Below are 24,016 nucleotides of genomic sequence, written 5' to 3' on the forward strand. Positions count from 1 at the left end.
GTGTTAACTTATAGTCCATATAATCTGCCAGAGTCTATCAGAGTCTTTCGTATGCCTCTGACTCAAATAAGTCACTACCAACTTAGTCCTGGTTAGCCTCCACCAGGGCTTTAGAAAATGAACTGACTTGTGTTTAAACAGCCTCCCGGCTTATGTGCAGATAGTTACTCTTCACTATCGCTCTGTGTCTAGGAGGGTTCTTCCCCTCTTCCCAGGTGGAGAAAACAAAGTTAACTTATCTCTGTCCTTCTATTCTATTCAGGTCTTTATGGTACCTCCTTCTCAGTCCTTCTATTCAGGTCTTTACGGTGCCTCCTTCTCAGTCCTCCCTGGGCTGCTGTGATGAGGCTTCAGTTTACCTGAAAGCTGCTTTGTCTTGGCTTCTTCCCTGCCAGCTCTCTCACTAGAGCTGTCTCCCTGAAGAGCCTTCCTTGCAGCCTCCTGGATTGCTCTCAGCCATTCCTGGTCTCACTCTGTTGGATTCAGGAACTTCCAGTTCTGGTTGTTCCCCCTTATCTGCTCCAAGTCTCTCTTTATAGCGGAGCTCACATTCCTTCCTCCTCCCCTCCGGAAACACCGGGAGAAGAAGGATCCCGTTGTGGCTCTGTGTGGGATGGCTGCTTGCAAGCACCCTTCCAACCCGCGTCTTATTCTCTGCCACCGGTGTCTCTTCTCTTCCCTTACATAGAGTAATGAAAACCAAAAGCCTGCATTAATTTCACCCCCATTAAACTTGTGTCAGGTCAGGAGAGGGGTGGGAACCAACTTGAGTGTTAAAACCTCTAGAGTTTTAACAGGAAGATGCTGGTGGGGCGGCCTCACGGAGCAGAATCCTGCCCACATCAGACAGACCCCCCCTGGCTGCATACCTCAGTCTTGTCTTTTAGCATGGCTTATTTGGCAATTGGACCTGGGGGCCCCACAGTGGTCTGGACTCTGCGCACACACACAGCTGGAGATGGTCTGTACCCCAAAGAGCTCACAGTTTATATAAGAAAGACAGATGAAGGGAAGGACTATTATCTCCATTGTATGGGCAGGGGACTAAGGCCCAGAGTGATTATGCAAATTATCCAAGGTCAGAGCTAGGCTCAAGTGCAGATCCTTGAGTCCTAGTCCCATGCCTAAGCAGTAGGCTCATGATTCCTTCCTCTTCTGGTCTGGAAGCATCTTCTGTGTAGTAAGACATGATGTGATGTTGATTTTTGATGCATGTGAGAAGGGGCATATTGAGTCTTTACATTGGCAGGTTGGGGATAGGGAAGATGGGGGCAGAAATTTTACAGTGGAGTTGAGAACAAGAGACGGGGACTGTACTGATGGTGTTGTCTTCCCTATTTCACTAAAGTTCACTAGTAAAAGAGAGCAACCCTATGTCTCTCCCTGTTCTCATTCTGGAAACCTGTGCCCTGGGGAAGGGGCTGTGTCCCATCAGCTTGCTCCCTGATAGGAGCTGGATTTCAGTCCCAGCCAGCATGCGAAACTGTGATGTAAGGTGGACACTGAAGCCAAGCACTCAAACTGTTGGCTACAAATGTTCAACTCGGGATCCTTAAAATTCTAGTTTATTAGGCGGATTGAAACACTGTAATCATAAACCTTGGGGCTGGTCCCCACACACACACACACACACGCATACGCATACGCATACACACACACACACACACACACACACACACACACACACAGTAGCAGGCTACAGAGTCAGGTATACCTATCCTACAAGCGCTGGAGTCTGTTGTTGAGGCTTCTTTCAGCGTGGTGTTATCTTCCAGAAGGGGGTCGTTGGCTGGTCCTTCTGGCTGGACAGGTCTGGTCGACTTGGAGATCAAGCGGGCACCCCTGAGGGTCACTTTTCACTGCCTTTTATCTGTCCTTGGCAGACTTTGGTGACTCCCCAGTTTTCAGCTTTGCCCAATCCAGGGGTCATTGACCCTCATGGAACTTCCCCCCCTCGGTGGCTACTGGACGGCATCCGTCAGCCCCAGGGGTCGTCCGCATGTACGTGCAGGTTTGGGAGTCTGTTGATGAATTTTGAATAGGGCTCTGGGAGCAGTTGATCTGGAGATACTCAGCCCAAAAGTTGGTCCCCAGCATTGATTAACTCAGGCCAGGGCTTCTAACCCTTGATCAGTGACTTTTAGAGATTTCCCGGTTGTTACATTGTCTTCTATTGAGTTCTTCTGTTGGCTGATCTGCAGCTTCCAGGTGTTAATTGCTGCCTGCTGCTACAGTGTTACACATTCAATCACTGATTCACTCCCTCTTTCAGGGGCCAGCCTGATACAGGGAAGAACAGTTTGATTCCTGCCCTTGTTAACATTGTTACAATGTATAACTTACTTATGAAACTAAACACATTTAGTTGAAAGTTGAGGAGTATAAAATATAAGCTACAAATGCGATGGCACACGTATAGATAAAAATACCAAACTACAAGGGGAGATACAAAATGCACACATACAAATTTTAAAACACAATTCCTTATCTTAAAGTGAGAGAGAGAGGAAAGAAGAAAAGGTAGAAAAAGAGAAACATATCCAGAGGGGAGAGCAAATGCAGACAAGAGGAAAAGGGGGCTTTCTGCTACAAAACCAGTGGTTCTTAACCTTGTTAGACTCAAGGCACATCTTGGAAAATGCCTGCTCTTAGTTTTCACTCATTTTTTGACTACAGAAAAATAATAGAGTATTTTTTCTGTTTCAAAGAACTCAGAAAGACCACAGCAGAGCAGAAAGTTTTTAAACACTGTGGATTCCCTGTGAATCATGTCTGCACAGTTAACAGTTGTAACATTGTGTTGTAGCCTGAGGCACCTTGAAAGAATCTCAAGGCACCCCAGCATGCTGTGGCACCCTGGTTGGCAATCGCTGGCTCAGACCCAGAACAGCTATGGAGGCACAAAGTGCTTCTGCTGCCTGTAGCTAACATTGCCTTTAATTTTGTTTGTTCTGTGCAGCAGTCTTGCTGTCAATAGCACCCAATTGTCTCTGGAGAGTAACCACCAGGGCATTGCCCTTTGCCTGGAATGTACATTGCACTGGGAACAATGTGGGGCTTAGATAGCATCAGCCAGGGACTTGCCTCTTCAATCTCAGCCTCTTGAGCCCTGGTGCTGGACTCCTGCCAGCATTTACTCAGCTGCCAAAGGTTCAGACTTGTTCTTTTCATCCTGTTTGTTCCATTTTCCTCTGCTACTTCAATCCCATTGCAAGGTCCCACAAAAAAGGGAGTATTATTTCTCTGCAGACTTCCTCGCCTTGTCTCAGCAACTTGTATTAGTACCAAAAGCATGTCTTAGGCACAAACCTGTCTTCACTAGGTCAACTGTTTTGTCCAGGAGTATTGTCATCCCCAACAGCTAGGGCTTGAATGCAGGGTGGGAGGATATAGCGCACTGTGAGGAAGTGACCACTATTCTCACCTGTGATTCTACCCCACTTCCCGCAGCCCTTATCCTGAGGGTGCAGACAGATGTAACATCTGAAGTACTTCAAATCCCTTTGAAGTGCTTCACAGGGGGAGCTGGACAGACACTCAAGCCCTTTGAAGTGCTCCAAAAATAGGGAAGTGCTGCAAAAGTGGCCTCAAAGGAAACAAGTACTACTTAGAAATGCATCAAAATGAAACTCTTCCTGTTACTTTTGCATGCTGTTCAGAGCATAACAGGACACTCCTAGATGACTAGATGATCTCTGAAGGTCCCTTCCAGCCCTACTTTTCTGTGGTTCTATGATGCTATGATTCCTACTCCTGTAAGTTGGCTGCTTCTCTCTCTCCTGTTAGCAAACTGGAAGGAAGTCTTGCAGAAGTACATCGACCATGAGGAGATCCCTGTGGAGTTTGGAGGAACTCGTACAGACCCAGATGGAAACCCCAAGTGTGAGACCAAGGTATGGCGATGTTACCAAAAACCCAGTACCATTTGATCTTTTGAGAGACAAGACTACAGCTTGTCTATGATCAGGACTCCTTTGCAAGTTTAGACACAGAATTCAGGGACAATTTGCAATTCCCTTAATGATTACTCTTTTTGTAAACCAAATCAAGATACAATCACATTTCCCAATGATCCTCCATTCCTTCTTAGCAGGCCATGTATTACTACCACTGAAGTCAGAAAAAGAGGAAAGAGACAGGTCTGTAACCCAACCTTTTATTGATTATATCCCAAAGCATAAGAATAAGCACTTGTCTCTATGTAGCTGCTTGTAACAGCACAATACAGATTCTCACCTATACCACTTGGGGGAGATGCAGGATGGAGGAGGATGGTGCCATGCAGGCTGGCAGCAGGTTGTCTTGAATTTGCTGAGATCTTCTCCAGATTTCCCCTGTTTACACCCAACATTTGTATGTGGTTTATTTAAATAAATATTCTGATGGGTGTTGTTCAGATTTCTTTGTTTCACTGAGACTTTAGGAACTGGATTGAACTATTTTCCCATGGATTTGGAAGATGCCAATTAGCTGGGGTCTATGTCCTTGTGAATAGTATATTTCTGGGAGAGAGGACTTCTTATCTCTTTCCCTCACCATCTAGGAATGCAACTTGCCATATTCAGGGGTGTACTTGGTAGCCGTGTTGGTCTGAGACAAAAAGACATACAAAAAACTAGAACTCTTGGTTCCAAAATGATACCTTTTATTAGACCAACTGGAAAATGGCAAGAAAATTGTCTTTTTCTGCAAGCTTTTGGGATCAAAGTCCCTTCGTCAGGCTCTGGGAAAAGTGTAGATGGTACAAGATGGTAAAAAGTCCCCATAGGTAGGAAATAAATTTCATTTTTGCACAGAGGGAGCTGAAGATGGAAGGCTGTCCCTCTGGGTCCATGAGGGTGTCTTTGTGAACTGTGTTGAGCTCTTTGATGTGTTGATCAGGTAGAATTCCTTCCCTGGAGGTGTCAGATAGCAGGCAGGGAAGTAAAAAAAAAATTCCTTGTTATTCTGCAGTGCAGTTTAAAATCCAAAGTTGGCTAAAATTTGGTATCTTCCATGTGTCAGGGGTGTACTTAGTAGCCGTGTTGATCTGAGACAAAAAGACATACAAAAAAACTAGAACTCTTGTATCCAAAATAATACCTTTTATTAGACCAACTTGCCATATTCTGTTTCTTTTAGTTTGCTGACTAGGCCCATTGTAATATTTGCAAAGGTTCACTCTGGAGCAGGGTTTGTGGCCTGCTTTAGCCACACTTCTGTAACTTAGCAGAAGTGCTTTGAAAGTGGCCAAGGTTGACAACAGGTTAACAAAGACATAGTACTATTGCAATAGGATTCTAGCTATGTACAACTCAATTAGTATCAAAAGGCAAAACATCAGTTGTTACTTTTAGCTGCCCTTACACACTTTTTTGAAAAGCAGTTATTCATTCTTGACCTAGTCTAATATTAGTGGCTTGATAAACAAATTCTTACTCTACTTTCCCAGGCTACTGCTTATGAGTTAAATGCAAGCTTATAAATTGTTGATTGTATACCAGCTTAAGCATATATCATACATGACTCAGGCTTTTGCTAGGTTCATTGTCTGCACCTCTCAATGTGCTCTGTCAGTCACTGACCATGTCCACAGTCTACAGTGACCCTGTCCTGAATGCTGTGCCCCTCACTTGTGCATTGGAGTGGCAGACAGCTGGTTTCTAGCTGGAAGTGCAACTCCCTGGCCAGACAGTTACAGCAAGGCTCTGATACTGTACTGGCAAGATCAAAGATACTGTCTAGCAGTCAGCAACCAGGGAATCTAACGGGCAGAGGCAAAGGTATCTAATGGCAGCAGAGGCAAAGGAGGAGGGCAACAGGTGGGCTAAGATCTTGTGATCAGAGCCTGTGTCTTGCCTTGTTCCAGATCAACTACGGCGGTGATATCCCCAAGACGTACTATGTGCGGAACCAGGTGACACAGAAGTACGAGCACTCAGTGGTGGTGAACCGGGGCTCCTCCCATCAGGTGGAGTACGAGATCCTCTTCCCAGGCTGTGTCCTCAGGTAGGGAGAGCTGGCTTGGAGCAGCCAGACCTCATGGAACTGAGCTACCAGCAATGCTGGGGCTCAGAAAAGAAATGTGTGGGACTTTCTCCAGGGGAGCAGTTAAGAGTGACAGTGTGAGGGCAACTGAGAGTGTAGGAGAGGTAGAGGTGGGTTGAGGCCTGAGCCTGACCAAACACATGTGCATGTACAAGGTCCAGGGTTAACCAGGTGCAGATCAGACCAACTGCTTAGGAGTGATGTTGAGGTCAGGATGAGCCCCACTGATTGCGGGGGGATGTTGTGGGGGAGTGATTATGGGTGGGTTAGACCCCTGTGCAACTGGGTGGGGGATACCCAGGTCTGGATCAGCTCAACTGGTTGCAGGGTGATATTGAGATGCATGGACAGGGACCCTAGGGCCACTACAGAAGCCCTGTGCAACTGAAGCCCATGTACCTCCCTGCAGGTGGCAGTTCATGTCAGATGGGTCCGACGTGGGCTTTGGGGTCTATCTGAAGACTAAAATTGGGGAACGGCAGCGTGCTGGTGACATGACAGAAGTGCACCCCACCCAGCGCTACAATGCACACATGGTGCCTGAGGATGGCTCCCTCACCTGCTCCACACCTGGTATCTGTAAGTGGCTCTCTTACCCTGTCCCACTTCTCAGCAGCAGCAGCATCCTTCCTGAATCTGCCAGAACAAGGTGTCTGGGGCTCAGAGTGCCTTGCCTGTCCCCTCCCAGGGTACACTGGAAAGAAACAGAGAAAAGAATGTGTTACTTTTACATCAGGGCACTGAGCTTCCCTCCTACTGTGAGTGCCTTGGACAGCTGGAAGTATCACCCTGCATGCTGGGCTCTGCCCTGACATACCCAGGTCCCATTCTGAGCCTGGCTGAACAGGTGCTGTGCTCACAATATGGTGTTAGCACCACTTGACACAGGCTCAGGAAGGAATGGCTAGCTTTGCAAGGATGAAGCTGGATGTCTAAATCTGACTAACCCTAAAGACCAGATCCAATTGTATATGACAGGGGCTCTCAACTAGGGGTATGCGTACTCGTGGGGGCACTTGGGAAGGTCCTAGGGGGTACACGGCATGGCGTGGAGAAGTGGGGACACTTCTGGTTTTGCCGGTGGCACTTCTAGTTTTGCCGCTGGTGTTTCTGGTTGCACTGCTGCGCATGGAGGACGCCCCCCTCCACTTCGTTGATCAGCCTCCAGGGAACTGCCTGCCCCTGCTCATCCACCGTCCAGGGGACTCCCTGCTTCTCAACCTGCCACCAGGGGTACACCAGCCAAAATAGGTTGAAAACCCCTGGTGTACAAGATAGCAAACACTGCACTCCAGAACCTGCCAGATCTTTGTATCTGCCATGGAACAAACTTAGCCAGTCAAACCCGAAACCCCATCCTTGTATTTTGCTGCTCTGCAGGATTTCTAGCAGCAGCTTTGTGGAACCCATTCTCCAATGCAGGGCAATTTCAGACTTCTGGAACGTTTATGTAATCTCTGTAAATGGCCAGGTACAAAACACCACTGTGGAACTATTTAATTACAATTTGTAGGTTATTCAGGCCACTTCAGTAAGCTTAGTCCTCCCTGAGATACCCCCCCCCCCCCCCCCAAGCCATCAGAGGCCAGAATAATCATACACAAAATGGATTTGGTTCCATCTAGCCAGGATCAGTGGGGCGCTGACATGAGCACATGCAGCCTGGCTTCTCCCCGCGTGGGGGCAGTGCTGGGCAGACTCAAAGCAGCTCCCTTGGAACGCAGGATTTTGCCTTCACCCTGCATGGTTACTAACTCCTCTGTCTCCCTCTCTGCAGATGTGCTGCGGTTTGACAACACCTATAGCTACCTCCATGCCAAGAAGGTCAGCTACACAGTGGAGGTCTTGCTGCCAGACAAGAAATCAGAAGAACAGATCGAGCAGCTGGGAGAGAAGATAAATGAGGTGGCCCTCAACAATGCCTAGTTATGACTGCCTGTAAAGACCTGCTTCCCTCTCTCTGATTCCCAGCCCTGCTCCCAGTCCTTTCCCTATCAGAAAACCATTGCTTTCCCCCAGACCCACCCTGCCAGTTTCTATTAAGAACTGGGATGGGAGCCATTCTCTAGAGAACTTTTGCCAGGGGCCATTAGAACATGCAGCAGCTTCTCTGGAGTGCTCCTTTGCCCTGCGTGAGTGGGGTAGGTCCTGGCTTGTTTAGGTACAGGGGGTTGTTTGCAGAGAATGGGGAATGGGCTTTGCAGGGATGCAGGCTCCCCATCTGCCTTGGAGCTGCATAGAATGAACCTAGTGGAGCCTCTACCAGTGTGAGGGCAGCCTCTTCACGGCTAGTATTTCTGATCTTGCTCTCTGTCCCCAGACTAGTGCCAGGTCAGGTTGCCAATCCACTGAGTGACTGTCAGGTTACCTGGTCCCTTAGAGGAAGCCTGATCTTTAAGCACCTGGGCTAGGTAGGTGTGCTGAAGTCATGGAAGGCATTCAGGAAGGAAGCCATTTGTTTTAAGTTTAAGTTTTCCCCCCACCACCATCTGGTAGGAGGATCCTACTTTATGCACTTGACTGAGCTGAAAATAGGGGCATGAGCAGGCAGGAGCGTGTCAGAGGCATCTCTCCTCCAGTAGTATGAAGTGTAACAGGTGAGAGATGACTGCAGCAGCAAGTCTCTATGGGTACCTCTGTGCTGCAGTCTGGAGGGGTGTGTGCAGCATGTACTGACATACCCAATCTGGCTTTAGTCTAGGTAGCTCAGATACTGGTAGCAGTGAAGCTCCAGCACCCTGTAGGCTGTACAAGCCCAAGTGAGACTTACTCAGGTAGTTGGCTAACACTAAAGTCTACGGCATCGTGTCATCACTGATGTTAGTACCTGAGATAACTAGAGTAAAGCTAGCCAAGGTGAGCTGCACTCACACCTCTGTGCATGGTGAAAACACCCATGGGGTGGCAGTCTTGCTGGTCCATTGCAACACAGATGTCTGCTAGAGGGCAGAAGGCCTCTCCTCTCATCTCACTGCGGCTTGTCTGAGTAATTCACTGCCATGCTCATTAACATTTGTATTTAACATTCTCTAAGAACATGAGAGCATCCCAGAGGCCAGCACTACATACCCTCTCTCTTTATGGCTCAGTCTGTCCCAAGATAAGACTTGTGAGGGGCTGGATAAAGTCCAGTCAGCTGGAAGGGAGTTGGGCAGCCTAAAAAGAGGGGTGGTCAAGAAAAGTACAACAGAGTGGGAGTGCAGGAGCGCAGAGCCCAAACATAGAGGGAGACAGTTTGTGGAATAATGGCTTATTTGGCCTGTGTCCCCCTTTGCATCAGAACTGCTACACATGAGAATTTACTTTACACCCCCTGTTCCATGCACTTACAAGGGCTGGTCATAAGCACACAGGCCCCTGAGCTTCTAGAGGGCCTGGACACTCAGAGGATAACCTGATCTCTTGCCATGTACCTCCATCCCCAGTAAGCAGCCTACCTTCTGCTTGGGACCCTACAAATTATAAGTCAGAATCCTTTTTCCCACGTGACACCCCAACTCTACTGGCTCCCTGAGGAAAAGACAGGGGCTCCCTATGCTAGAGCAGTTATGTGCAATATGATTGTATGCTGGTTGGGAAAACAGCCCACCTGGCTGACTTGCACACCCCCCTCACCTGCCTGACTGGAGCTCCAGCTGTAGGAGAGAAGAACCTGGAGACCAGATAGAGACAAACCTATGCAGGGGCATTAAGAGTCAACTGGGAAGCAGATGATGTGCTGTCTTAGGCGAGCAAATGGAACAGGTGGAAATGTCCAAGGCAAGAGCCTGCTGCTCACCCCTACCAGCAAGCCAACTGTAGCAGGGAACCAAGATGGGTCATCTGCCAAAAGCAACTGGATGACTTGCATGCAGTTTGCACAGTATGTTCTGGGATCCCCATGAGACACAGGAAAATGGCCAGTTCAGACCAAATGCAGAACAGATCGTGGAGAGACAAAAGGAAGGGATTATTGCCTTGCCCAGTTATGGCTTTTCTAGGATGCCTCTTGATGATCCAAGCAGCGTGAACATGGGAAAGCACTGACTGTAATGGGGGAGCAGGTGGATTTCATGAAGGACAAATTCAGCCCATGCTGAGATCAAGTCCTGAAGCAGCAGCACTATTGCAGCTCTCTGGAAATGATGCGGCACTTCTTGTTTTTTGGTTTCAACGTCACAGATAATCAGAGGAAAATAGTGATCATATGCGCTGGCCCACACTGCGGGGCTACACGGCCTAGACTGTACCACCTGGTCTGTGCCTGGCCTTGACCATGCTTGGGGGCCATATGAGGGATACAACCTGGTGCATCAGTCCATCTGCGCGAGTGGGAATTGTGTCTGCTACTCGTGGGCGGGGAGTCAACGGATGAAACCCACGCCTGCCTTGTCACTGTGGGGGTGCTACCCACCCATCCCCTGCTCCACTGTGTGGGGGTAGCAGCTTCGTGGCTGGGCCAAGCCGCCCACACTGGGACCAGGGCCCACAGGGGTGGCTGCCACTGCTGAGGCTTTGGCACAGGTGCAGGGGCCTCTGCAGCAGCTGGAACATGGGTGGGTACTGCACAGCGGTCCCCCCATGTGGAGGTGCCTGGCATGACTTCCCCTCCCCCCCTACCTGCCATAACACTTAGGGCTGGGACAAGCCACAGACACCTTTACTTGGGATGGAAGCAACATGGTGCAGGGCTGGGCAGCACAGCAGGCTGAGCCCTTTGGGCTGGCGTGGGCCTGGAGGAGCGGAGAGTTGTGGTCCTGCCTCACTGCCCTAGAGTCACTACCCGGTGCCCCAGCAGGAAGCAGCATGGTGTTGTGCAGCTGTGCACGTGCCCAGCAGTGCAGTCCACCCTCCCCTGCCCTGCCAGGGCACAGGGGAGCGGAGGCCTCTGGTGGGAAACAAGGGAGTGGAGCCAGCACCAGAGGGGCCCGTGGACTGCTCAGGCCAATCTTGGACCAGAGACCTTGGCCTTCTGGGATGGTGGCAAGAGGCGGGGGATTGGCGTGGTGTAGAGCATGGTGCTCAGCTTCTGCCCTGCAGAGCTGTGAGGCCAGTAGTGCTTGGCTTCTGGCCCACGGAGCTGTGAGGCCCGGCCTGTGGCTCCCATGGCTGCCCAGTCAGTGCTGCTGCCATGCCCTGCTGCCCAGTGCCCAGCCCCAGGGGCACAGGTACAGGCGCCAGGCAGTGCAGCCCCACAAGCCAGGACTGCTGGTGCCCGGGCTGAGCTGCAGCCCTGGCAGGACCTGGGCTGTAGCTCAAGCCCACAGGTGGCCAGTGGCCTCAGCGTTGCCAGGTCTTAAATATGAAATTATTGTACTGGAAGCTCAAAATTATCATATTTGCTGGAAAAAAACCTATTGTATACTGAAAGAATATGCAAATAAGTATGCAAATTTTTATTTATATTGCTGGCTGTGATTGCCAGTGAGTGAGAAGTGGGTCATCAAAGTTTAAGCATTTCTTTATTTTGAGGCAAGTGCTTATAAGAAAGTGTCAACTGCAAACCCAAAAGTCGGCTAAGGCTCTCTGAGAGTGACGTGGGTTTTGCATAGGCTGCATCAGTTAGCTGCTTCAAAAATTATGGTAGATTTTGCAGGGGTGTAGGTTGTAGCCGTGTTGGTCTAAGGACATAGGCAGACAAGGTTCCTTGGGTGAATGATATCTTTTATTAGGCCAACCCAAATAGTTGGAGAATAGTTATTAAGCAAGCTTTTGAGTTCAAAAACCCTTCGTCAGGCTAAGGAAGTTTCAGCAGTTGATGTGTGCCCTTCCTGGATGGAACGAAAAGTAAAGAAGCCAGGGGCTGAGCTGGGGAGTCAGTTGTCGGGCAGAATATACATTTTGAACACTTGTACGATGTACAATCAATAATAGTACAACAGTTAAAACTGTCGTACAACTATGACAATTAATGTAGACCTGGCAACGCTGGGCAGGTCAGGCCTGTGCTAGTCGCCCAGCCCACAGGACAGGAGGCCAGCACCACTCTTCTGCAGGGGTCTGGTGGGTTTGCCAGGGGCTACGGTGTCTCCAGAACAAGGGTCGTGATTGTTGCAGAGGCTGGCAACTTTATAGCAAATCAGCTACACCACCCACAGCTTAGTCTGAAAGCTGGCTGTGCCCTTACCGCCCCGCGCTGCTCCAGTGCTGCCCACATCCCAGGCTACATTAGTCAGGCAGCAAGATCAGAAATCGGGAAATGCCAGAATTGTAGTTGCCTATAAATCTTCATTCAGCTCACCTGTGCCTGTATGTGACAGTCTTTAACCACATGCTCATGGGCTAGAAAATGTATTGTCTCCCAAGGTCACTCTCAAAAATAGCTGGACGGTTTGGGCTGCAACTGGAAAAAAATAAAAGGCCTTGCCAGAAACTTGGCGTGGGAAATTTCAGCCCAAACAGTTCCAAGTGCTGAAAATATGGCCTCCTAGTGGGAAGTAGCAGGTGCCATTGACTCCAGGAGGTGCTAGTGCTGTGCGTGGCGTTGGTTGCCTTTAAAAACCAGCCGGTAGATTGCGGATCTACTCTGCTCGCAACAGCACCGCCTAATGGGGGACCCGAGCTCACAGGGACAGCAACTGGGAAGAAGAAAACCTGTAAACTCTCAATAAAGCCATTTCTGGAACCATTTCTTCAGGTGTCATCGTGTAACTCCTGTAGCCGCCTGCCTTGGGACTCCCGGCCAAAAGGACGCGTGGTGGGTGACCTGCGGGCAGGCCTGGCGCTGCGGGCATGAGCCCAGCATGATGCCGGCTGGCATCTCCCCTACAGGGCTGAGCTGAGGCACCCGCCTGGCTCCCCAGGCTGCGATGGGCCGGAGCCGCTGGAGCCGCTGGTGAAGGCAGGATTGGCGCAGACCGGCCGGCTGCCCCTGGGCACTGCCCAGATCGGACACATCAGGGGGCTGCGGCACCCCTCTCTCGTGCCCAGTGCACAGTTCCCACCTCGGCAACAGCACCCCTGCTGCTTGCAGGCCGCGCCGGAGCGGGCGCTGCAGGGCGGCGGCCTTCCCGCACGCACGCGGGCCGCGCGGACCTGGAGGCGCCGAGTCCCTGCCCGTGGCGGCGCGGCTGCGACCTGCGCGGGGCTCCGCTGCAGTCTCGGAGCCACCGGCCCGGCGCCGCCTCTCCCTGCCCCCCCGCCCGGCGGGGCGAGGCCAGGCGAGGACGGGAAGTTGCCGCTGCTCCCGCGCGGCCCGGACCTGCGGCCGCGGCGCCATGGGCTCGGCCGAGGCAGCTCCGCCCGCGGCCCGCGACCCGCTGCGGGACTCGTGGCTGCGGTACCTGGGTGAGCCCCGCGCCGGGGGTCGGGCGGTCCCTGCCAAGGTCACCTCCGCCTGCCCCGGGGGCCGGGCCGGGCCGGGGCGCAGCGCCCCTAGGGCTGGTGCCCGGCCGGGGGCCCGCGCGAGCCGTGGGCGGGCGGCAGCTCCGCGAGGCCCGGTCCCGGCGGGCCCCGCTGTAACCCCCGCGCCCCGCTGCCCGCAGGCTACGCCAACGAGGTGGGAGAGTCCTTCCGAGCCATCGTGCCCGTCTGGCTGGTCTGGAGCACCTACGGCGTGGCCACCACCTACGTGACCGTCGATGCCATTGACAAGGGAAAGAGAGCGGCAGTGGTGAGTGCCCCCAAACCTCCTGCCCCCTCTGCTGCTCCCCAGGGAGGAGGGGCGCTGCAAGGGGACGTCTGGCTGGGGACACGTGGCGCGCCCACGACCTCAGAGAGGGGCAAGAGCGCCAGCCTGTCTCGGGGCCTGGCCGGCCTGGGGTGGGGGAGAGCAGGGGTGGTGCCTGCGTGCGGGGGGCTCCGAGCTCCACGGAGAAAGGCTTCCTCCTGCTCAGCAATGTAAGTCGGGGGCAGGTGCCTCGTGCGGGGAGGGGCCCAGAAATAGCTGTTGCTGCAGCTGGGTGCTCCCCATGCACGCTGCCCGGTGCACTGCCCTGGCCCCAGCTGCCCTGCTATGCCTCCATTGTGCGGGGGCCATGCTGGTTCCTACACTGGCTCCATTCCCACTGACATCCTGCCCTAGCTTGCTCTCCTCTGCCAGAGAGTCTGTTTCTGCTCAGGTACCAGGTGCTGTCCTCTGCCTCCCAGCCCAGGAGTGATCTCCCTTCAACGCAGACATGCTCAGTCCTGTGGACTTCTGCTGCATGGTCCCCTGGGCCGCTGTGCTTTATTTCTCCCCCTGCTTCACCTGAAACAAGTTTCAGGCAGATTCTTGTTTGCAGGTCTCTGAGTTGTGGTGATGTTGGCTATGCACTTGTCCCCTGGAGGAGGTGGAAGGAGGCTTGCAGTCACTGCACTGCTAGCATGTGCAGTCTTTCAGGGTCATCCAGGCTGCATCAGTCCTTTCTTTCAGTCTTCCGCTCACCCTTGAGGTCCGTCTCATCTTGCATTTTGGAACAAATCGTCCGACCTGTGTATATCTGCAGCCAGTGCCAAATATTTCATAATGCACCTGTGCCAGAGCATTTGGGTGTGGGGTGCAGGGACTGTCAGCAAATCCAGCTGTCTAGGACTTAGCAGTCATGCTTCCAGGAGTGCAGAAGGGTGTGTGCCCCACTGACATGTTGCCTGAAGTGATGAGGCAGAGGAAAAGAGCAGGCTGGTGTTGACTTGTTTCCCACAGTAGCCAGGGGCCTGGGAAGCACAGATGAAGCAAGGCACAGATCAGTTGAGTAGGATCCCAGCCACAACCAGGTGAAAGACTGATTGCTCGAGGCTGTGGTTTCCAATTGCCAGAGCCCTGGCTTTGTGCCTTCCTCTGTGTGAGTTGTTGTACTGCCCAGCAGAGCCCCTGAGCTCTGCTCCATGGTCCTTAGCCTTGATGCCCTGCCCTAGGGACAGCTGGAGCTTTGTGTTTGTTTATATCCTGCAGACTTTATGGGAGCACCAGCTCACCCACTGAAGCCAGTGCATCCAGACCTGCATGATGAACACACACCCACACCTGTGTACACACAAATGTTCACCGGTTGCATGTATGTACATGCAACCATCTGCAGATGTATGTGCACACACATTTCATGGTACATGTGTTCTCTTTTGCCCTCATCTCTATGGTCAGTTCCTTTTTGCACTCTGAACTAAAACTCTTTGTATATCCTCGTCTCTTCCTCCTCAGTGTTTACCCCGCAACCCTGCTCACCCTGTTCTGTCTGTCCCTCCAGGTACATTTTCCTGACATCTCTTGCTGTGGTTGCTTTCACAGGCTCATGAGCACAGCTCAGGGAAGAGAGCACGGGTGGCTGTGGCTGTGGTGGACACCTTTATATGGCAGTCTCTGGCTTCCGTGGCCATCCCTGGCTTCACGATTAACCGCATCTGTGCTGCCTCCCTCTACCTCTTGGGCACCATGACCCGGTGGCCAGTCTCAGTCCGGAAGTGGACGACTACAGCTATCGGTCTCTCTGCCATCCCCTTCATTGTTAAACCCATTGACAGGTAAGGTAGAACCAAACACTGGGTGTCATAAATGATTTTTTCTTGGGAACAAAGTGCGGTTGTTCAGCTTTCCTGCATTTTCTGGGCTATGTCCATGTTCATTGTCCCAGGGTAAATCCTAACAATGTTCATAAGTAGATTTTTTCCTGAGACATCACAAAGTCTTTCTGAACGGTTAACTCATGGAATAAGTGGCAGAACAGTGGTAGTTCATTCAACCACTCACCAAACTGAGTAGAAGGGTGATGTGTGTACAGGCCAATCCCGGGACATTTCTGTTCTGGGACACTGTGACAGGGCACTGTGTGTGCCTGCCACTTTAAGGGCTCAGCAAGCAGCCCACAGGTGCTTGGTTGTGGTGGCCATTTTAGATCTCTGATCCTCTATATAAACAGAGCGGTTTGCTGCTGGCAGGCCAGGCAGTAACTTCGCCTGGCTGGAAGGCTGCTTGGAACACCTGGAGCTCAGGGAGGAGCTGTAGAGGATGGTCAGGAGGCTCCTGGTCCTGGGAACGACCTAAAACTGCACCCTGCCGGGAGTGGGTGGCCTGGTGGGGCTCTCAGTGGTGCGGGAACCCCCAGGAAATGCCAGGCCAGTTACCACCCTGGTGAAAGGTGGATTGGGGCGCCTTAATAACCTCAGCTCCCACAACTGGGTGGGTTACCTGCTAGTAGGGTTCAGAAGGTGGCTCCAGGAGTGAGAGTGGGGCGATAGACTCAGAAGCCTGAGTTGGGATCTCCCGACTGGACTGGTCCATGCTGGGGCCAGGACCGGAAGGGTCGAAGGGTCAGGGGCCCACCGCGAGGGACGCTCAGAGCCGAGGGCCTGAGGTTTCGACTGGGCTGGAGGTGGGCCAGGGCCTGTGTGGCCAAAGGTGCCGGGGGATCACACCCGTAAGGGGGAGCAGGTCATGGAGCTAGGCAGCCCAAACTGAAGGCGGAGTATGCCACCTGAGGAGAGGAGTCTAGTTGGGGTCTGATTGGGAGGATTCTGGGGCCCAGTGTGGGGCCGGTGACATTAACAGCTCTGGATGTCATCTGCGAGGCTTGGGCTGTGGTGTAGGGGAGGAACGGAGCTGCAGATAATGACCCCTGGCATCACGGCAAGAAATGGGCAGCCTCTCACCTAATCAACAACTTAATTAATTAACAACAAAGCATGGCAGGAAAGAAGGCGGGCAGTTGGCCCAGAACAGGTGGGCAGGGCATTGGTAGATCAGCCCCGAATAGGGCCCCTGTTAGACACACACAAGCACAGCTTGTCCAGGGACAAATGCAGTGTCTGTTCCAAGACAGTGAAGTCAGCTGGTTAGACACTGGCCTAGAGGCAACTGGGATCTTAGCCCAGCGAATGCAGGAAATAGGAAGGGTTTCCTTGCAGGTGGACCTGTCCCATCCCAGTGTTTCTTGATGTTAGCATAAGTCCAGTGCCCAGAGGCTTGCCTTGGTTGCTCACAAATTCTCAAATGTCCTGTTAATTTAACTTTACTTTTAAAACAAAGGCATGTGGGAGGCAGTGTAGCCTAGTGCAAAGCAGCTCAGTTTCCAAGCAGTTAGGGGCTGCACACCCCACAGGCCACACCAGTAAGAGCCACAATGCTGTGCAGACCACACCAGATCATACTTTGGCAAGCCCTGGGCCATTCAGATGCCCCTGCTGCTGTACCACACACCGGGGCAGGCACTCCCCGCACAGCTGCTGCACTGTGCATCCATACGGATGAGCTCCTCACCCCCAACTTCACTGCTGCTCCCTACCTGTGCAGGCACCTCCTGCCTGCCACTACACTGCTTGGGCATCTCCTACCAATGCTGCACCATGGACACAAGTGTCCTGGACTTATCCTCTACTCATGGGTGACTGGTGCCTCCTGAGACTGGGTGGGGCACAGTTTGTGGGCAGTGGCGGTGGTGTGGGAAGCGGCGACTGCCTGCAGAAAGCGGGGGGAAGGGATGGCAAGCGGTGACTACCTACAGAAGCCGGTGGTGGTCAATCTTGCCTCCTCCCCCCCCCATGCCGCCCCTACCAGTTGCCTATGCCTCCACTCCACTCCCCCTGCACCACACTGCCATGTCCCCTGGGACTGGGGCAGCTGGAGCAATAAGGGAAGCAATGGTGAAGCAGGAGCTTGGGGGCCACAACTTAACCCCTTGCAGGCCACATACAGCACATAAGCTGCTAGTTGGACAGCCCTGGCCTAGTGGATCAGGCAGTGGCCTGGAAGCAGGAGACTGAAGTGCTATTCTAGGCTCTGCCACTGAACTGAATGCCTTCAGGCAGGTCACTTTCTTTCAGTTTTCCCTTGGTCTCTGCAGAGTGTGAGCTGTTTGAAACAGGAGCTGACCTTCTCACATGTCTGCCTGGTGTCTAGCACAGTAGATTCTGATCTCACCACTTGCATTTTCTAAGTGCTTTTGTAACACAAATACTGAAGTAAGAGTCCTGCTCAGTCAGTAGCATCCTCTGTCCCATGTGACTTTTCTAGAAAACATTGGGTGTCCTGAGGTGTTTAAGGTTCTCTGATTGCTGCTGACTTGGGCTTTTTATCACCCTTTGTGCCATTGACCCTGTCAGCAGCTCTGGGGCTGCCAGCTCAGCATTGCCTACAGCCAGAACCCTTTGCAGGGCTTTGCAGGCAGGATGCTGAGCACTCACACCCTGCTCTGGAAGGAATGGAGGTGGGTGGAGCCCAGCACTTCGCAGAATCAAAGCAAGCTTCAGCCCCATCATTTGGTGACATGCACCTGGTGTCATAGCAGTGTAGATTCTGCTCCCTGCTACTGTCAGGCCCCACTGTGGTTTGCTAGGTGGAGGAGGAGGAGGCATTCTGCTTTTCTGCACTCCCACCAGAGGCTTCCAGATGGGTTGGTTAGAAGAAAGTGTCACCTAGGAGATGGGCCAGATCCAGGGCCAGCTGTGGAGTCAAATGGTCCCAGAGTTAAGGTCCAACCACTTCTGGGGTTTGTTTCATTCCAGCTCTGGAATCAGGGCTAGGGTTTTCTGATGCCTAAGGTAGCTGGGCACCCAACTCCCATGGAAAGGCACCTCAGTGCCACAGATGGGGACCTGCTTAAATCGCCACAAAACAGAGGGTTTTTTGCATCCTGCTCATGGTGCACAGAGCTGATTTCATAGCCTTTCACAGTGGCCCCACTCCTCAATGCTGATGGGTGGAGAGGAAGGACAAGGGGATAGCCACCATCTTGATTGCTGGCTGCCCTTTGTGCCACACTCAATGCTGACTGTCAGAGTGGCCCCACTGGGGGGAGGAAGGACAAGGGGGCAGTCACCATTTTTGCTGCCCTTTGTGCTATCACACCAGCCAGCACCTTCTGCTCCCAGCAATGTAGACTACTGGCTCCCACTGGAGACCCAGTATTTTATTTTTATTAAGAGGTTTTTTTGTTGTTTTTTGCGGTTTCTGTGAGATCCATAAAACCATGAATCAAGTAAGTCCTTGTCTATAGAACCCAGACTGCCCGTTCATTACATGGCACAGCAGAAATAGCTAGTCCTGTGGTGTGTGCACATACTGCTGGGGTGCTCCATTGCCCCACACTCACAAGCTGTCATTTATCATCTCTAATGGCACACTCGCCATTGTTTGCCCCCTCCCCTCATCTTCCCAGCTGAGACAGAGAAAGCTAATAGTTCTCAATCCAGCAAAACCCTGCCCATGGCCTTAATACAGGCGTAGGCATCTGGTAGGGAGGGCATGGGGGGGCACGTGCCCTGCCTCAATTGGCCAACACCACCACTGGCTTCTGCAGGTGGTCGCTTCTCACCACCCCCTGCTGCTGGTGCTGCTGCCGGCTTCTGTGGGTGGTCGCTGCCCTGCCTCCACTGCCAGAAGCCAGGTGGTCTCAGCTCGCCACCCTTCCCTGCCACCGCTGGCATCAGCAGGCAGTCGCTGTGCACTGCTGATGCTGCCGCCCACGAACTGTGCTCCCTCAGTCTCAGAAGGCACCAGTCACCCACGAAGACCTACTCCAGGAAACTTGGTGCCTTGCAAAGAGCCAAAACTATTGTATGAGGGTCATTTTGAACCCTACTAGAGCAGATGGCTTGGGTAAGACCTTACTGAGGGTGCAAGAACAAACTTCCTGATGTGCAGAAAGAATAGCAAATGTAACAAGCAACCAGCTTGGTTTAGCAGAGAACTCTTCAGTGATTTTAAACACAAAAAGGAATCTTACAAGAACTGGAAGCTTGGACAAACAATTAGGGAAGAGTATAAGAGCATTGCTCAGGCAGGCAGGGATGAAGTCAGGAAGGCCAAAGCACAATTGGAGTTGCAGCTAGCAAGGGACCTGAAGGGTAACAAGAAGGGTTCCTACAAGTATGTCAGCAATAAGAGGAAGGTCAGGGAAAATGTGGGTCCCTTACTGAATAGGGGAGGCAACCTAGTGACAGACGATGAAGAAAAGGCAGAAGTACTCAATGCCTTTTTTACCTCTGTCTTCATAGGCAAGGTCAGCTCCCAGACTACTGCACCAGGCAGCACAGTTTGGGACAAGGTGAGCAGCCAGCAGTGGTGAAAGAACAGGTTAGGGACTATTTAGAAAAGCTGGATGTGTACAAGTTCACAGGGCCGGATGCAGTGCATCGGAGGGTGCTGAGGGAGTTGGCTGATGTATTTGCAGAGACACTGGCCATTATCTTCAAAAAATCGTGGCAATCAGGGGAGGTCCCAGATGATTGGAAAAGGGCAAATATAGTGTCTATCTTTAAGAAAGGGAAGAAGGTGGATTTAGGGAACTACAGACCAGTCAGCCTCACTTCAGTCTCTGGAAAAATCATGGAGCAGGTTCTCAAGGAATCCATTTCTAAACACTTGGAGGAGAAGAAGGTGATTAGGAACAGTCAGCATGGGTTCACCAGGGGCAAGTCATACCTGACTAACCGGATTGCCTTCTATGATGAGATAACTGACTCTTTGGATGTGAGGAATGCAGTAGACATAATATACTTTGACTTTAGCAAGGCTTTTGATACTGTCTCCCACAGCATTTTTGTAAGCAAGCTAAGGAAGTAGGTGTTGGATGAATGGACTGCAAGGTCAATAGAAAACTAGCTGGATTGTTGGGCTCAGTGGGTAGTTATCAATGACTCAGTGTCTAGCTGGCAGCCAGTATCAAGTGGAGTTCCCCAAGGGTTGGTCCTGGGGCCAGTTTTGTTCAATATCTTCATTAACGATTTGGAAGATGAGATGGATTGCACCCTCAGCAAGTTCACAGATGATACCAAGCTGAAGGGTGTAGTACATACACTGGAGGGTAGGGCTAGGATTCAGAGTAACCTAGACAAATTGGAGGATTGGACCAAAAGAAATCTCATGAGGTTCAACAAAGATAAATGCAAAGTCTCCTATACTTAGGATGGAAGAATCCTATGCACTGCTACAGCCTGGGGACTGATGGGCTAAACAGCAACTCTACAGAAAAGGACCTGGGGGTTACAGTGGACAATTAACTGGATATGAGTCAGCAGTGTGCCCTTGTTGCCAAGAAAGCTAACAGCATACTGGGCTGCATTAGTAGGAGCACTACCAGCAGATTGAGGGAAGTAATTATGCCACTCTATTCAACACTGGTGATGCCACATGTGGAGTGCTGTGTCCAGTTTTGGGCCCCCCTGTAGAAAGGATGTGGACAAGTTGGAGAAAGTTCAGTGGAGAAAGAGCAGCGGAAGTGGTTAGAGGGCTGGGACATATGATTTCTGATGAGAGGCTGAGAGAACTGCTTATTTAGTCTGGAGAAAAGAACATTGAGGAGGATTTGACAGCAGCCTTCAAGTACCTGAAGGGTGGTTCCAAGATGGAGCTAAACTGTTCTTAGTAGTGACAGATGACAGAACAAGGAGCAATGGTCTCCAGTTGCAGCAAGGGAGGTTTAAGTTGGATAGTAAGACATTTTTTCTCACTAGGAGGGTGGTGAAGCACTGAAACAGGTTACCTAGAGAGGTGGGAGAATCCCCATCCTTGGAAGCTTTTAAGGCTCGACAAAGCCCTGGCTGGATGGTCCTGCTTTTGAGGAGGGGGTTAAACTAGATGACCTCCTGAGATCCCTTCCAACCCTAATTGTCTGTGCTTCTAAGGCAGCAGCCCTCTCTGCTGATTCTTATTCATGGAGCTCTGGTAGCCTGTCCCTTTTGCATTCCTGTTTGCCAGTCCCAGGCCTCTAAAAAATCAGGGATCAAACTCCTAAAATAATGATATGTTTTAGAAATGACCCCAGCTTTATTTTTGCCCATTCCAGGGTGCTGCTGTCACACAATCTCAGGCTTTTCTTCATAGCTACGGAGGGCTGGAGACATCCTTTTCATTAAAGAAGTGTCACGTAATCATGACTCTAAGAACTGCAGTTTTAAGTGTATCATCTCAAAACTGGTCCCACTACCAGCTGCATTTGCCTACCCATCTGTCCCACTGCAGCAGAGGGGCTAGAGGGCTGTAAACACCTGATCCCAAATAGGAGGGAGGTGACCAGGATCACAGCAAGAGGGGGTACCGCCATGGGCCATACCATTGAGGAGTATGGTGACATTATGAAGGCAGGTGCACAGAGCCTTTCACAGTGTCCTACACTGACCCATGGCTCCTGTCTACTCCCTGTAACCAGTCTGTCTCTGTCTCTTCAGGTCAGTGGATTTTCTGATGGACTCCAGCCTTCGCAAACTGTACAGCACTGAAGAAACTCCCCCTTCCTCATGATGCACTCTCCCCTATCCTACCTGCTGAAGCAGGGCCAGCCTTCCTTGACAGCACTGTGCCTCCTTACTTGTCCAACTATATTTAAGTCCAGATAAACCAACCTACTGTGACAGTGTGGCAGGGCAGGAGTGGGGTTTGAACAGCCCTTCCACTGCTCAGGCTCACCACTCTTTGAAAAGGCATTAGCACCAGGCCTGAGTTCTTAGGAGCTGGTGCATCTCACTTGATGATGGAATCCTGTGCTTGCTTGGACAGCATGGGAGTTGAGAGCTGATTCTTAGTCCTCAGTGGCCTTGTTTTAGGCATGGCACAGGGAAAAATTGCAATCTATACCAAAACAATGGTGCCATGGGGTTGCAGGTCAGCCCAGGGTGATAGAGTCTGCTGTAAGTGATAGGAAGCCTTGGATCATTGACAGACTTGCACCACTGAGAAATCTGTTTACTGTGATGCCCTTCCTGAGAGTTAGCTGAATTAAGCCCATGCTGTATTATAAGCCATTTTATTCTACTTGAGTCCAGTGTGATCGATCAGGTGATCTGCTGTAAGGTACAGCCCTTCACTGTTTCTTCCAGGTGTTCATAATAAATTGTTTTAAATCTGAGCATGCTCCATTTTTATGCAACATAAAAGAACACGTAACTTACTTTTTGCAGTGCATTCCTGCATCCTGTAGTGCACTCCAGCCAAGGGCAAAAACAAGCCAGTTAGTGTTTACTGTTTCCTCCCTCATAGTAAAGCAAGGCAGGGCCTCTCACCTTCCAGGCTAAGGAATTGGGGAGCCAAATACAAAATGCAGACCATAACAAGCCAGGACTGGAGCACTGAAGTGGCGAAGCCATAGGATACCAACTTTAACCTTAGTGGCTTGGCCCTTATCCCAAGTCCAGTTCATAAGCAGGGATCCTGGTTTTCCCTGATAAATCACAAATTCTCTGATTAAAAGCCCCAAAATCCACGATTAAAATTAAGCACCATTATATATATAGGTATCAATTGAACACAATGTTTTATTAATATACAGGCGACCCTCGCCATTCACAGGGGATATGTTCTCATATCCCCTGCAAATGGCAAAATCCGCAAATCAGACACTGCATTCATGAAAGCAGTGCTGGGGGGGGGTGTAGGACAGCTCCAGCAGTGACGGCGGGAGTGTGGCAGCAGCAGGAGCCCAGTGGCAGCAAACCTGGAGCTCCTGAAGAGCTCCTGTAAGTATATGAAGCGTATTTAAAACGCGGGTTCGGCATTCACGAATATTTGAAACCGCAAATGCCGAAACTGCAAATAGTGAGGGTTTCCTGTATTTACAATTTTAAAGCAACTTGGAAGCCTACTGGTGCCTCAATCACTGTAGTAAAATAAATTCTAAGTACCTATACATTTTGTTATTTGATTTGGGGTTTTTTGTCATGGAAAATCAGAGCTCCCCCTGCCCCCATAGCTCATTAGGATGCAGGTCCAGGCCCCTCTCTCCCACAGCCCTACTGGTACCCCTTGCCCCCTGCCCCCCAGCCCTTCTGGGGGGAGCTCCCAGCTGCCAGGGCTAGAGAGCCAGGGTCTGCAGCCCCCTGCCCTCCGCAGCAGTGCCCGAGCCTGGTTGCTGCAGCCTGAGCGGGAAGCAGAGTGTGGAGCCTGGCTCTCCCCCAGGATGGCACGGCAGGAGTGGAGCCTGTGGTAGGGGGCAGGTGCAGGCTGCCTGTTGCAGGCTTTGGAAAGGAGGGGCTGGCTCTCCACTGCTGTGTGTATTCCCAGGGGGCAGGAGGGGCATGTGCCTCACAGATCTGTGTGTAGGGTGGTTACAGGCTGCCTGCTGCGGGCTTGGGTTCTGGCTCCCTGTCCTACTGCCCTCCCCCCCGG

At 51.5% G+C, this 24,016-nt stretch overlaps 2 protein-coding genes and 1 long non-coding RNA gene across 3 annotated transcripts in view; 2 read left to right on the plus strand and 1 right to left on the minus strand.

Annotated features, from left to right (window-relative positions):
* SEC14L2 (SEC14 like lipid binding 2) overlaps positions 1-12,636 on the plus strand; it is a 31,128-nt gene extending 18,492 nt beyond the window's left edge. The window contains exons 9-12 of the mRNA XM_006268928.4: positions 3,787-3,893; positions 5,849-5,988; positions 6,437-6,606; positions 7,805-12,636. Of these exons, the coding sequence (XP_006268990.1) occupies positions 3,787-3,893; positions 5,849-5,988; positions 6,437-6,606; positions 7,805-7,953 (566 nt within the window). The 3' untranslated portion in view covers positions 7,954-12,636. The remainder of the gene's footprint in view (positions 1-3,786; positions 3,894-5,848; positions 5,989-6,436; positions 6,607-7,804) is intronic.
* On the minus strand, positions 4,143-13,491 carry LOC109284676 (uncharacterized). The gene is made up of 3 exons (XR_002092228.2): positions 13,290-13,491; positions 6,624-6,721; positions 4,143-5,029 (listed from the first exon to the last, which is right to left on the minus strand). It is a non-coding gene; the product is annotated as an uncharacterized LOC109284676 (long non-coding RNA).
* Positions 13,032-22,760, plus strand: MTFP1 (mitochondrial fission process 1). Its single transcript, XM_014593599.3, has 4 exons — positions 13,032-13,293; positions 13,491-13,618; positions 15,212-15,444; positions 22,084-22,760. Exons 1-4 carry the CDS (start codon positions 13,224-13,226, stop codon positions 22,154-22,156), a joined length of 504 nt encoding a protein of 167 aa, XP_014449085.1. The 5' UTR covers positions 13,032-13,223; the 3' UTR covers positions 22,157-22,760.
* The last annotated feature ends 1,256 nt before the right edge of the window (positions 22,761-24,016 follow it).

The sequence above is a fragment of the Alligator mississippiensis genome, chromosome 10 (genome assembly GCF_030867095.1).
Source record: "Alligator mississippiensis isolate rAllMis1 chromosome 10, rAllMis1, whole genome shotgun sequence".
NCBI lineage: Eukaryota > Metazoa > Chordata > Crocodylia > Alligatoridae > Alligator > Alligator mississippiensis.